We start from the raw sequence: 14,644 nt of genomic DNA, 5'->3' as shown, positions 1-14,644 counted from the left end.
AAATAAGCTGCAGAGGCCATGAGCATCCTATATAATATTTTTAACAACCCCAAGTTATGATATGCTGCTTTTAAATGAGCAAAGGAAGCACAAGGGAAATCAACTTTTGACACCATAAAATTTGCAATTTGCAGTTTTCACTTAAATTCTTTTATGAGGGATCAAGTCAAACTAACATATCATCATTCCAACATTGATCATTTAATTTGAAATTTGAAATTTTCCAGCAGAAAGATGTCATAATCTTCATAAATACATCCAAACCAATTATTTGAGCGAGAACCATAGCACCAAACTAAGACCAATTAAAAGAACATTTGACACTTAAGTTATATATGAAAAGGTCAAAGCCGAATAGGCAGGCACAAAAGCATTAGATATGGAATTAACAAATGGATTTTTTCAGTATACAAATACAAAAAATCATATAACTTAAGACATTTTTTTTTATAAGTAAAAATCAATAGCTAAAGATATGCCTTAGTAAACTAGTATTTGCTATCAACGTAAGACTAGAAGGGCATTTAACCTCCTGGCTATCAAGCACTAATACATTAAAGAAAATGCTGACACACTTCAGGATGATGACATATGTACAACAAGACTTGACGTGTATGTACATGTCTACCATTAGATATATTGGACCTTTATAATGGGCACAGCTGGGACACCTAGAGGGTACTCAGAGGGTGCAGTAAAGGCACCTGACAAGACATGACATCTGCAGCCAAGTTCTTTTATATCATTGCCAAATTTTGACCTTTGACTTGGAAATTACTCTATTCAAAATTGTATTAATCATACAAGTGGCAATTTGTGTTCGAGTGTCAGGTTTGTGTCGTGTCGATTCATGAGTATTTGACTATATGGGTTAACCTTAACCCAACATGTTTATTAAACGAGTCAAGATTCCTTAACCCTAATACAACCCATTTATTAAACGGGTCAGTCGTGTTAACCTGTTTATCAGATTTTATCAAAACGAAAAAAATAAAATAAAAAAATAATTGCATCACAAACAAATAAATATTTTTTTAATTTAAAATTCAGAACTAACGAGTAACTGCATCACAAATAATAATTCAAAATTAACGCTTATCTCAATATCACAAATAATCAATGGGTTGGGTTTGAAGGGTATATTGGTAAAACCTTATTTAATTAAACGAGTCAGACAGGTCAAACGGATTCCATATAATGAACACTAACCCAACTCATTTATTAAATGGGTCAGTTGTGTCAACCCAAATATGACACGAATCCATTAAACCTCAACTCATAACCTACTAGTTTCGTGTCATGTCGTGTTGGGTTTACAGGTCATGTCAAATTTTGCCACACATAATTAATCAAATTTAAAATGTGAACTAGGCAAATTTATATCATTTTGAAATTTACCAGTTAAAAAAAAAAAAAATCATTTAATGAATAAAATATTGCTTTTAGGAAATTAACATGAATGTGGTAAGCATATTTTTTAGCACTAGAGGACAAGTTATATCTAAGAATAATAATTTTAATTAAATACAAAATAAGTGGGAAAAAAAATAATGAATCTTACCAACATACTCACCGGTATCCATATTTAGCTCTTTTTACATCACGTTTAGGATTAAAAATGAATATGTTATACGCATTTTGAAGTTGAAGATATTCAACAAGGCTACTGAAAAGAACATCCATCATGTCCACATCAACTTGCCAAAGAGCACCCTCATCAGTCCTGAAAGCAAGGAGTTAAGAGAATTACTATAGGGAGAAAAATAGATGAATCATAAATGCCAGACAAACAAGATATATATGATCGTGTAAGTTTCCTTTCGGTGATTAAAGTAAATAATGAATTAAAAAAAAAATGTAGAAGTAAGAAGTTGCTAATTATACCCAAATGTGGCACTTGATTAACTAATTAAGCTTATATCAGTGAAGATAATTAATAAGTGATTTACCTATTACCAGAAACATCATCTCTGCGGCTGAAAACATTGATGGCATGCTCAAAAATGGAGGTAACCTTTTCACCCATTTGTATTGCATGCACAGAAAAACTGCAAAAGCACATTCTTCATCGTTACCATCATATAATAGAAACATTTATTGTTATAATTTCCAATGAAATCGAGGAAGGAAATTAATAAATAAAAATGCCAAGCCCATATTCCTAAAATGATCAAGCAGACAAAATTACAAAGGAACTTACTGCAAAAGCACATTCTTCATCGTTACCATCATATAATAGAAACATTTATTGTTATAATTTCCAATGAAATCGAGGAAGGAAATTAATAAATAAAAATGCCAAGCCCATATTCCTAAAATGATCAAGCAGACAAAATTACAAAGGAACTTACTTGTAGTTTATGTTACTGACAAGAGGAAGATGATGACGTTGCCCTTTATCTACACTAATTTTGTAAAATGGAGAGAGAACTGCTCCAATTTTTGGAATACGTGTATGTTCAAAGATGTGATCAATTTTTGTGAAACACCGCTCAAGTTCTTCAGGGTGAAGCTTGAAATCTAAAGAATATTGGCATAAAGAAACAAATAAGGAAACCATCAAACCAAATTTCTAAAAATTAAAGCCAAAAATTCAGCCAGTGTATGAATATAACACAGAATATTTATATACCTTGGTTCCCTTTTCCTTCAAATCCAACAAAAATGAAATTCACAGGAACTGGAAGATACATGGAATCAACTTGCAAAAGCTTTAGATAATTGGCAATATTACCTGTAAAACAAGCCAGAAAATATTGTAACAGCTCAGTACTTATCATTATCAAATTGATGCTAGAGACATAGCTTTGTTTGGAAACAAGGAGACTAGAATTAAAAAAATGAAATCTAAGGGTACAAAGACTTGTTCAGCTTCATGTGCAGAGCAAACAAAATAAGCTGCAGAGGCCATGAGCATCCTATATAATATTTTTAACAACCCCAAGTTATGCTACGCTGCTTTTAAATGAGCAAAGGAAGCACAAGGGAAATCAACTTTTGACACCATAAAATTTGCAATTTGCAGTTTTCACTTAAATTCTTTTATGAGGGATCAAGTCAAACTAACATATCATCATTCCAACATTGATCATTTGATTTGAAATTTTCAATTTTCCAGCAGAAAGACGTCATAATCTTCATAAATACATCCAAACCAATTATTTGAGCGAGAACCATAGCACCAAACTAAGACCAATTAAAAGAACATTTGACACTTAAGTTATATATGAAAAGTTCAAAGCCTAATAGGCAGGCACAAAAGCATTAGATATGGAATTAACAAATGGATTTTTTCAGTATACAAATACAAAAAATCATATAACTTAAGACATTTTTTTTATAAGTAAAAATCAATAGCTTAAGATATGCCTTAGTAAACTAGTATTTGCTATCAACGTGAGACTAGAAGGGCATGGAGACTATCACAATGTGAAGATAAAGAAAGCATTTAACCTCCTGGCTATCAGGCGCTAATACATTAAAGAAAATGCTGACACACTTCAGGATGATGACATATGTACAACAAGACTTGACGTGTATGTACATGTCTGCCATTAGATATATTGGACCTTTATAATGGGCACAGCTGGGACACCTAGAGGGTACTCAGAGGGTGCAGTAAAGACACCTGACAAGACATGACATCTGCAGCCAAGTTCTTTTATATCATTGCCAAATTTTGACCTTTGACTTGGAAATTACTTTATTCAAAATTGTATTAATCATACAGGTGGCAATTTGTGTTCGAGTGTCGGGTTTGTGTCGTGTCGATTCATGAGTATTTAACTATATGGGTCAACCTTAACCCAACATGTTTATTAAACGAGTCAGGATTCCTCAACCCTAATACAACCCATTTATTAAACGGGTCAATCGTATTAACCTGTTTATCAGATTTTATCAAAATGAAAAAAATAAAATAAAAAAATAATTGCATCACAAACAAATAAATATTTTTTTAATTTAAATTTCAGAACTAACGAGTAACTGCATCTCAAATAATAATTCAAAACTAAAACTTATCTCAATATCACAAATAATCAATGGGTTGGGTTTGAAGAGTATATTGGTAAAATCTCATTTAATTAAACGGGTCAGACAGATCAAACGGGTTCCATGTAATGAACACTAACCCAACTCATTTATTAAATGCGTCAGTTATGTCAACCCGAATATGACACGAACCCATTAAACCTCAACTCATAACCTACTAATTTCGTGTCGTGTCGTGTTGGGTTTACAGGTTGTGTCAAATTTTGCCACACATAATTAATCAAATTTAAAATGTGAACTAGGTAAATTTATATCATTTTGAAATTTACTAGTTAAGAAAAAAAAAATTCATTCAATGAATAAAAGTTGTCTTTCCAACTCTCAGGAGACTAGACAAAAGCTGGAAAGTGAAGACAAAGGAAGACCACATATCAAGGAGCAAGGGAGAAAGAAGACAAAGGCCCCCTTTACCCCAATAAACTTCTTGAATCTTACATTTTAAATTAAAGAAATAAACAATTAGGAGATAAGTTAGTAGTTGCGCCCTTTCGGTGTCCTATAAATTCTTAGAATTTGTTGTATTGCAGTGTCCAAGTCTTACCCTAGCCTATTTCCTATGTACATACCAATGCTTTGTAGACTCCTACAGGCCACCTAAATTCAAGCTCAGTAAAAACTACTAGTCTTCACCACCAAACCAAAAGAAATTTGCACCTTTCCTTTTGCCTTCTCCTTATTGTTTCCTTCTTGTTAGAAAAAGGGAGGGATAGTAGAGGGTGAAGCTAAACATGGCATTCAATCTTTGAGAGAATGGAATAGAGCGCCATGCATAACCACTCATAATCTTACCTCTATATCAAAAGATATTCCCACACACTCTTCCTTCTTCTTTTTTAACTTTTCCCTTTCTTTGTGCTGGGATAAAGGACATCATACAACATCCTTCTGAGACATGAATGTCTTGGGACATAGCCAAAATACTCTTTATAAAGCTGTTGATATCACTTCGTACCAGCTGTTAAAGTCAATTTTGGACTTTCCAGGAAAAAAATATATTTTGGTCTAAGAAATTGTTCTTCTATAATTTTATTTATTTTTTAGATAATTCAACTCCCATACAAAATCAATTGTCCATTGACAGTGTCATGGTGGGGAGGAAACCCGTAGGAGGGAGGCGAAATGGCAGCACTGATGCTGGGCTGCATTAATGAGGAAATTTGAGAGAGAGGGATTTGTATCCGTAAGAGTAAAGCCAAAAGAATAAGGAAGAAACAAGAAATGACGAATTAGAAGGGGGGAGGAGGGAGAGAGAGAGAGAGAGAGAGAAAAGATAAATGAAGAAGAAAAAGTGTGGAAGAGCAAAAGGAAAAGGGGAAAACAAAAAAGAAAGAAGATAAAGATGGAGAAAACAGGTGGATGAGAAACAAGAGAAAGAAAAAAGAAAGTGTTGAACTTGGGCTAGTGGGTTGTGTTAAGGTATGGATAAAAATTAAAACAAAACTGTATTGATTGGCCTGGCAATCACTAAATGAAAAGACTAGTCCATCAAAAAAAAAAATTTTGATAATTAACTTAAAAATATATTGAAAAAACACAGCCCCGTACATAGGAAATGTACGAAAGAGGCAAGAACATCAAGAAAGCAAAGTACAATGTTCAAGCAACCTAGAAAGGAAAATACAAGAAAAAGAAGGTAAAACCAAACACCATTCGAGAAGAGTAGAAAACAAAAAAGACTTAAACTCAAGAATGGACCGCTCACGATCGTCAAAGTTTCTCGAATTCTGTTCCCGCTAGATACACCACATCAAACGGTGCGGCACAATCCTCCAAATAACTAAATTACGATGTCGCCTGAAGTTGCAAGACCAGCAATCCAACAAATCCGCTACCCTTTGCGGCATCACCCAACAAATACCAAACAAGCAGAAAATCATACTCCACATTTCAAAAGCAAAAGGACAGTGAAGGAGGAGATGATCTACAGATTCCCCACACTCTTTGCACATAAAGCACCACTCAAGAACAACAAAGTGTCTCTTCCGTAGATTATCAATAGTTAAAATCTTGCCTAAAGCCGCAGTCCAAGAGAAAAAGGCAACCCGAGGAGGAACCTTTGATTGCCAAACCATTTTCCAAGGAAAGGGAAATATTGTAGATGGGGATAGAAAATGATAATACCCACTCACCTTGAAACCTCGGTTGCAAGCAGGCTTCCAACAAAGTTTGTCAGGACCAACACCCCGGACCTTTGCGGAATAAATCAAGACAAAAAACGAATCCAAAGAAAGTGACTCTTGATCATTCACTAAGCGACGGAACTAAATGCCCCAAGAAACTCTCCCATTTGCGAAGCACATAACCTCAGAGACCGACGCCTCCCTTGTCCTACTAATATTATATAAGTCTGGGAACTCCTCCTTAAGAGGACAATCCCTACACCACACATCATCCCAAAACTTCACAAGAGTACCATCACCCACATCATACCGAAGGCACTCGGAAAAAATCAACCAGCCACTTCTAATGCACTTCCACAAACACACACCATAAGCCCCCAACACAGATTTTGTGCGCCAACCACCCCACTCATTCCCATACTTCGCCCCAATGACCCTTCTCCAAAGGGTGGCATCATTCTCCCAACCATAACGCCACAACCATTTGGCTAACAATGCTGAATTAAACCTTCTCAAGCACCGGATGCCTAACCCTCCATTCTTCACTAGCCTACAAACCTTAGTCCAATTAACTAAATGAATTTTACAATCATCCCCAATACCAGCCCAAAGAAAATCTCTTTGTAATTTCTCCATCCTCTTAGCCACCTTAACAGGAATAGGGAGAAGAGAAAGGAAATACATAGGTAAACTAGAGAGCGTACTCTTAATAAGGGTAACTTTACCCCCCTTGGATAAATACAACCTCTTCCAACCAGCTAACCTACGCTCCATCTTTTCCAAGATAGGATTCCAAATAGTCTTATCTTTATAAGAAGCACCCAACGGGAGACCTAAATATTTCAACGGAAGAGCAGACTCCCTACAACCCAAAATCTCCACTAACTCATGAAGATTAGACACATCCCCAACTGGAACCAATGTAGACTTACCTAAATTGATTTTCAGCCCTGACATCTCCTCGAATCTAGAGAGAATCTCACGTAGAGCTGTAATATGAGTGCTATCTGCGTCACAAAAAACAAGAGTATCATCCGCAAACAATAAATGAGACACCGACAACAAGGAACCAGCTTCATACCCAACTGAGAAACCCAAAAACTGACCAGCTGCAGTAGCCACAACCAACATTCGGCTCAAGGCCTCCATGACAATATCAAAGAGAAATGGGGATAAAGGATCACCTTGCCGAAGTCCTCTAGAACTCCCAAAAAAGTCAGAAGGACATCCATTGATCAAAATGGAGAATTTGACAGTTGAAATACAACACCTGATCCACCTTCTCCACTTTTCAGAAAACCCACACTGCTGTAACAAAAACATGAGAAACTCCCAATTCACATGATCGTACGCTTTTTCAATGTCTAGCTTGCACAACACCCCCGGAATCCCTGCCTTCAAACGACTGTCTAGACACTCAGAAGCAACAAGGACAGAGTCTAAAATCTGACGACCTTTCACAAAGGAATTCTGAGATTCTGAAATAAGACCATGAACCACCCTTCGCATTCGATTGGCTAACACTTTAGCGATAATCTTGTACAACCCACCCACCAAGCTAATAGGCCGAAAGTCTTGGACATCCACAGCATCAACTCTATTAGGAATAAGAGCAATAAAAGTAGCATTAAGGCTCTTTTCAAACACAGCATGTTCATGAAACACATTCATAACATCATTTTTCACCGTGCTCCAACAAGACTGAAAAAATGCCGTAGTAAAACCATCCGGACCTGGCGCTTTATCACCTTTGAACTCATGGACCACTAACTTCTTCCTCATCGAAAGGTCTATCCAACCAAGTGGCATCTTCCTTAGAAATTCTAGAAAAAACAACCTCTTCCAAAAGAGGTCGATGTACCACATTCTCCAAGTAAAGCTGTCTATAGAACTAAGTAATACACCCCTCAATTATCCCTTGATCCAAACATAACTCTCCATCCACCATAAGCCTATCGATAGTGTTGCATCTTCTATGAGAATTTGCAATACGATGAAAGAATTTTGTGTTCCTATCTCCCTTTTTAAGAAAAAGAGCCCTAGATTTCTGTCTCCAACAGATCTCTTCCAACAAAATAGACTTCTCTAACTCTCCATGAATACGATCCTTTTTCCTCCTTTCCTCCTCAGTAAGAGCACGAGCTTCCTCAATAACTTCCAAAACATTAAAATCCTTCCACAAGTTTTGCACCCTACGACCTATATTACCAAACTCCTCCACATTCCATCTCTTCAAATCCAATTTCAGCATCTTCAACTTATTAGCCAAAGAAAAACTAGGAGTTCCTTGGAAATGATAGGACTCCCACCAAGAAGTCACCCTTCCCAAAAAGCCCTCATCCTTTAACCACATGTTCTCAAACCTAAAAAGTTTTTTGCCTCTGTGTAAATTTCCACCCTCAAGAAGGATAGGAAAATGATCTGACATTAACCTAGGAAGACGGCGTTGACAAACAGATGGAAAATTCTCCTCCCAATCTGCGGACAAAAGAAACCTGTCCGATCTGGAACTAGCAACAACCTCTCTAGTATTAGACCAAGTGAAATTCCCCCCAACCAAAGGTAGATCAACAAGACTTTGCTCAGAAATAAAATCTGAAAACCGAAGCATAGCTGAAGTGAAACTTGTAGAACCAGACCGTTCAAAAGGAAAACGCACCACATTAAAATCACAACCCACACACCAAGGCACATCCCACCAACTACGCAGGCCAGATAACTCATCCCATAAGAACCTCCTGTTTCTATCACTATTGGGTCCATAAACACCAGTGAAGGCCCAATCGAAATGATCCACCACATTTTTGAATTTACAAGAAATAGAGAAACGACCCACCGCTTCTTCCACCTTGTCCACCACCCTGTTGTCCCACATCAACAAAACCCCACCAGAAGCACCAACCAAGCCTAAATAGAGCCAATCTACATGTTGACCCCCCCACAAGCTACAAATGACACCTCTATTAATAAGCTCCATCTTAGTTTCTTGCAGACAGACAATAACCGCTTTCCACTTTCGGATCAAATTTCTAACCCAAAGCCGCTTGACTTGCTCATTCAACCGTCTCACATTCCAAGAAACAATTCTCAAATTCATTGATGCACAACAATGGCCCGATCCCTACACTCACTCCTGCTCCTTTCTGGCTCCTTTTCCTCACCCCACGAGCTCAACAAACTCTTCAACTCATGATGCCCTTTGAGTCCAGCCTTACCCAACTTCCTCTTAGAGTCTACATCAATCATTCACTGTTTTCTTCGCTCTTCTAAAGCTAAAAGCAAACTTGTCACTTGTTCTTCGAAGCCCTCCAGCGAGGTCCCGACAGATTTCTGGAAAGCTTTAATCAACCTTACCCCCAATCTTCTCAGCTATAGGACACTCCTTGTCTACAATTTTAACCATTGCCAACGGTGCCACTTCAAGTGGATCTCCTAAATGATTCCAATCCAATAACCCCTCAACAGAGTCCCACTCCTCACCCTCTAACCCAAAATCAGAGACAACATAGCCCCCAACCCCCTCAGACTCAGAATCCCAACTAACAATATGTCCCTTATTACCAAGAGAATCCAAACCTGGATTAAGTTCATCCTTCGGAATAGGCTGATCCGACACAGAAACAGGGGCGCGATATGCGGATAGTGGAATAACGATTTTCCTCCCATCCCGAAGTTCTAGCATCCAATCCTTAGAATTGCCCCATGTTTTACTCAAGTCCCCAACATAGTCACTGATTCTAGGACCAAAATCATGAGGCATTATGGTGACCATCGGTTCTGACCCAGGAACTAAACTCTCGGAATTCCCCTCTTCTAACTCCATTCCAACTGTGTCCCTCATCGGATTACTAGAACCCACCCCAAGAGTGGATGGTGGCAGCTGAACAGGAAGCTCCCATGAGAGAGGAGGCCCATATTCAGCGCCAAAAGCAAAGGAAGGAAGAGGCTCCAAAGACCCAGACCCAGGCAATACCTAATGCGACACCGAGAGAGAAGAAACAGCTTCAGAAGCGGACTTACTGGCAAGAGGCGAAGGCCCCAGTCCCGCCTCATGACAACCCGAGAAACATGGCTTAGAGGGAGTAACTTCAAGCACCTGTGTCACTGTATCAGAAGAGACCAAAACACTTGTCTGAGGCGTAACACTTGTCTGAGGCAAAACACATGGCTACGAAGGCATAACTTCAAGCACCTGTGTCGCTCTATCAGAAGAGACCAAAACACTTGTCTGAGTTTCATCCGAAATGTGTTTGGAATGAGACCCAACCTTGTAGCCCAAAGCTTTAAAAGAATGGGCTTTGGGCTTCCAAGCAGCAAGTGGCCGAGGCCCACTTCCATTTAAAAGCACAGTTTTAAAACTATGTGTCTTAACCTCTTCAATGGGCTTGATAGCAACTTGGCCCACCTCCTTAATATCAATGGATATAACAACCCACTTCCCATCATTCCCACGTTCCACATGCAAAGAAATATCCAGGGATAGAGTTGTATTAGCTCTAGGATTCTCAACTTCATTAATAGCCGACGTGACCAATATGACTTCCGCCCCAACCTGATGCTTGTCAGTTCCGAAAATCCCTCCCCAAGAAATACACGATTTCAAATTTTGAAAATCCAAAGCAGCCTCCTTACCTTTGTTTCCAAAACCTCCAGGGATCTGCCGGACTTTCTCCGTCATCTTCACCAGTCTAAAGGTGGCACTCCTTTGCTTCACACCATTGTTCTGAAATTGCAGATGGATTGTCTTCCGCAACTGAACACCAAAACTTTTCCATCCACTCCGCAATTTTCCTTCCGGTATGACAATGGAACCCCTCCGGCAGCCTTTATCTAACTCAGAGACCAGCAGAAAAAAGCCATGGGCATTGGACCCCAACTGGAGAATAATCACGCTATTACCCTCCCTGACCGTTCTCGCAAACTGACCCTGATTTGGCTTAGATATCAACTCCTCAATGTGAAACAGAACTCTTTTAGCGCACTCTTTACCCATACTGACAGAACGAAAGAAACTCCTACTTCTCTCATGAATACATAAAAGGAAAAACGACCCCCCTTCCTCAATAGCAAACTCAAAAGTTTTTGCTTCAATGAAAACAAAAGTAGAACCTCCCATGATCAAGCTCAGCACATTCAAGATTAATCCCATCAAAAATTTACTTTGTACAAGTTCATACTACTAATTATTTGTTTTATATGTCAATGAATATATATTTTAAGTTCATATATATATATATATATATATAGAGAGAGAGAGAGAGAGAGAGAGAGGTTAAAAGTGCACTTTAAAATGGTTCAAAACAAAGTAAAATATTTGCATTGTAGAAATATACATTTTATTCAAACCAAAATAACCTCTTCTACACTTTTAATAATATAACAAGCAAACTGGATATCTGCAGTGACCCCGCCAAAAAAAAACTCTCAGGCCTAATTAATACAATGACATGAGTACAAGACCATCTCGCTTAAGCATAATCTAAAAAATTATTTACACAAGGTAATTTAACAAGAGTAATAAATAATTTATCATATGCATTGCAAACTTATAAAAAAGGGCTAATAAAAAAAAAAGTTCAGGAATATATTGAAGAAAGACAGGTAATTACCTGCCTTGGTGTAATTGAGAGCACCCATCTTGCCAGGGCTCAAAGATTCCAAATCATCAAAATCTGAACATTAGCAGATAACATTACACACACACACACACACACAAAAAAAAAAGACCATTCCTTAGTAATATTTTAAAAATAAATAAAAAATAAAAAACATGTAAAAATTCAAATATACAGTATGTAAACATACCTCCACGTATAACAGACTCACTCCAAAATCTACTCTTCTCCTTGAGATTGAATAAAGAGAACACGGAGGACTTGCCTCTTCTATGAGTGCTGGGGGTAGATCCATGTGACCCGGCTGCTAAGAACTAGTACACATGCCATATATAGATCAGCATATAGTGTTGTCACTCCAGTTTATATTGATTATGAAAGTTAAAATTAAATAAAGAGATGTTCATAAGCAACCTCCAGGAATCCAAAAAAAAAAATACACTAAAATTATTTTCCTTGAAAGCACACCATGGCAAGCCATGAATATCAAGTGAAAACCACAATAATTTGATCCTCGAAATGGTATCACAGAAATGAAAGATTGAACTTTATGCATCCATATACTGAATCCAATTTCGTTAATGCCAAGAAAAGAAAAGGAAACAAAAAATCAATGAAAGCATTCAGTACAGATTTTTCAACTAAGAGGCTTGAACACAGACACTAACACGACAATACAGCAGTTCTTGAAAAATTAGAAACGACAGTGGGGATACAACAATTAATTTATTAACTACCATATATCTTTAAGTATATTTTATGTTTATTTTAAGTTTTCAAAATAAATAACAATAATCAAAATCTTTAAATATATATATATATATATATCTAAAATCAAAGGAAATTTCTTTTTTAAATCTTCTTAACAAATTGAGAACACACACATGCAGAGTTTATTGATATGTCCAACATAGACACACCAGCTTTTGGCGTGTCTGTATTTCTAGTCTTTGAAGCTAAAAAATGTTTTTTTCCAGAATAACAAACGATTTTTAGAGGTCGGAACTTGGTGCGATGTCCACCAAAAGCAATAAGTGGCGGGTTGAGTCCGGGAATCAGCCTCTCCAACAAAAACAATTTGGGAGTATGGCAGCACTGGATACAACCTTTTTAAGGTGCAATTTTTAGACATTTGGGGGTGTTTGGTTTGTGTTTTCAAACAACCATTTTCAGTTTTTAAACAATATTTCACGCATTTTAACATACTTTTTTACTCATGCGTATTTCCACAAATGTTTTTAAACAACAATTTTTAGTTTTTAAATACATATACCAAACGGATCCTCTAAAAAGCTTCTTCTTTTTTTCTCTTTTTCTTGGAAAAATTTTAAACCAAACAGAGTTATTTTGAAAAATAAAAAAGGGTAATACTATTTCAATATTCAATTTTTGTCGAAAATTTTGGATTTTTTTTTTTTGGCAAAAGCTATAACCAAACTAACCTAATTTAAAATAAGAATAATAATAAATAGCAATACCAGCCTTTTTCTGTAACACAATCAATCAAAATGCACAAACATAAGCAAATATAATATAAATTCAAATGATCATAAACCTTAATTTAAATTAGAATATTTGAATGAAATGTTGAAAGTTGTATTTATTGATAGAGCAGTGCTTGTTCGTTTGGCTAATTTTACACTAATTTTTCTTTATATAGTGAAAGACCAATTCCTAAATTCAAAACACAGAATCTGCTTAAACCTCTCCTTCACATTTCACTATTGTTTAATCTTCTGTTTGGCAGCCGAGAAAAAAAAACTAAGTAGAAAATGAAAGAAACGGATTAAACAGTTCTAGGTTTTCATTGATTCGAGGAATTTGCTTAGTCCACATGAAGATCACAGTGAGCGGGACTCAAAATTCAAAGACAAAACCAAACAAATTTTGACGGCGATCAACAACAACAACAACAACAACAAAAATTGTACACAACGAATCCAAAGAGAGAAGTGATTGGAATTATACCAGTAGAAGAGTGAGGACAACGAGGAATTGAAGACGGAACGATTTGACGAAGAACGCAGACGCAGTAGATCTACTACTACTACGTTCAGATTCCATTTTCTTCTTCGTCTGTGATTCTACGATTCTCACAGAGATTTGGCTATTTTATGATATATGTGAAAGAAATGAAATTTCATCGAAGGGACTGAGTTCGAGGGACTGAGTGAGAGAAATATTGGTCTTTTTTTCTTTCTTCTTTTTTTTTCCTAATTTTTTAGAAAGAGAAATAAAACTGATGGAAGTAAAAAGGAAAACAAAGAGGAAATATTTTTGGGGCTTTTGGGTTTGGGAGTCAAAACGTCATACGTGCTGACATGTCACAAAATTGTTTGTTGGGCATGCCATTGCCGAATTGCCCCTCAACAAATTTCAAATTTCAATTACAAGAGTATCATTTTTTTTTTCAGTTTTTTTTTTTTCAAATAATCTAATTTTTAGAAATAAGGTTTTTTTATTGCTTTTCTAACTTCTTTAACATAATTAAAAATTACCAAAAATTATATGTTTAGATAAACACTACACAAATAAACTATGTATTTAAAAAAATGATAAATATAGGGGGGACAACTAATTTTAAACCAAATTTCACAATATACTAAAATGGATGACTGTTGATTACATGAACCGAATACTTTTTGTCAATCACTTGTAGTCAACCAAATTAGAAAGGTGTGAAATTGGGTATGAAAATGAGTGTGTTTGTATTATTGTTTGATTTAAGAAATTAAAATATACACAAGAACACAATCATGATATATACACTATAAATTTTACAACTTTTCTTATAATTTCTTGAGGTGACAAATGATGATTAGTGTTACATCACTTTCACAAGGAACCAACATTGAC

At 36.4% G+C, this 14,644-nt stretch overlaps 1 protein-coding gene across 1 annotated transcript in view; it reads right to left on the bottom strand.

The window, feature by feature from the left end:
* LOC112001731 (uncharacterized) overlaps positions 1 to 14,013 on the bottom strand; it is a 30,020-nt gene extending 16,007 nt beyond the window's left edge. The window contains exons 1-4 of the mRNA XM_065760722.1: positions 13,757 to 14,013; positions 11,979 to 12,102; positions 11,783 to 11,845; positions 2,633 to 2,734 (exon numbers count right to left, since the gene is read on the bottom strand). Coding sequence (XP_065616794.1) covers positions 2,633 to 2,734; positions 11,783 to 11,845; positions 11,979 to 12,102; positions 13,757 to 13,852 — 385 coding nt within the window. The 5' untranslated portion in view covers positions 13,853 to 14,013. The remainder of the gene's footprint in view (positions 1 to 2,632; positions 2,735 to 11,782; positions 11,846 to 11,978; positions 12,103 to 13,756) is intronic.
* Between the last annotated feature and the right edge of the window lie 631 nt (positions 14,014 to 14,644).

Source organism: Quercus suber, unplaced genomic scaffold, assembly GCF_002906115.3.
Source record: "Quercus suber isolate HL8 unplaced genomic scaffold, Cork oak 2.0 scaffold_379, whole genome shotgun sequence".
Taxonomy (NCBI): Eukaryota; Viridiplantae; Streptophyta; class Magnoliopsida; order Fagales; family Fagaceae; genus Quercus; species Quercus suber.
This window is presented reverse-complemented; position numbering and strand designations above follow the sequence as displayed.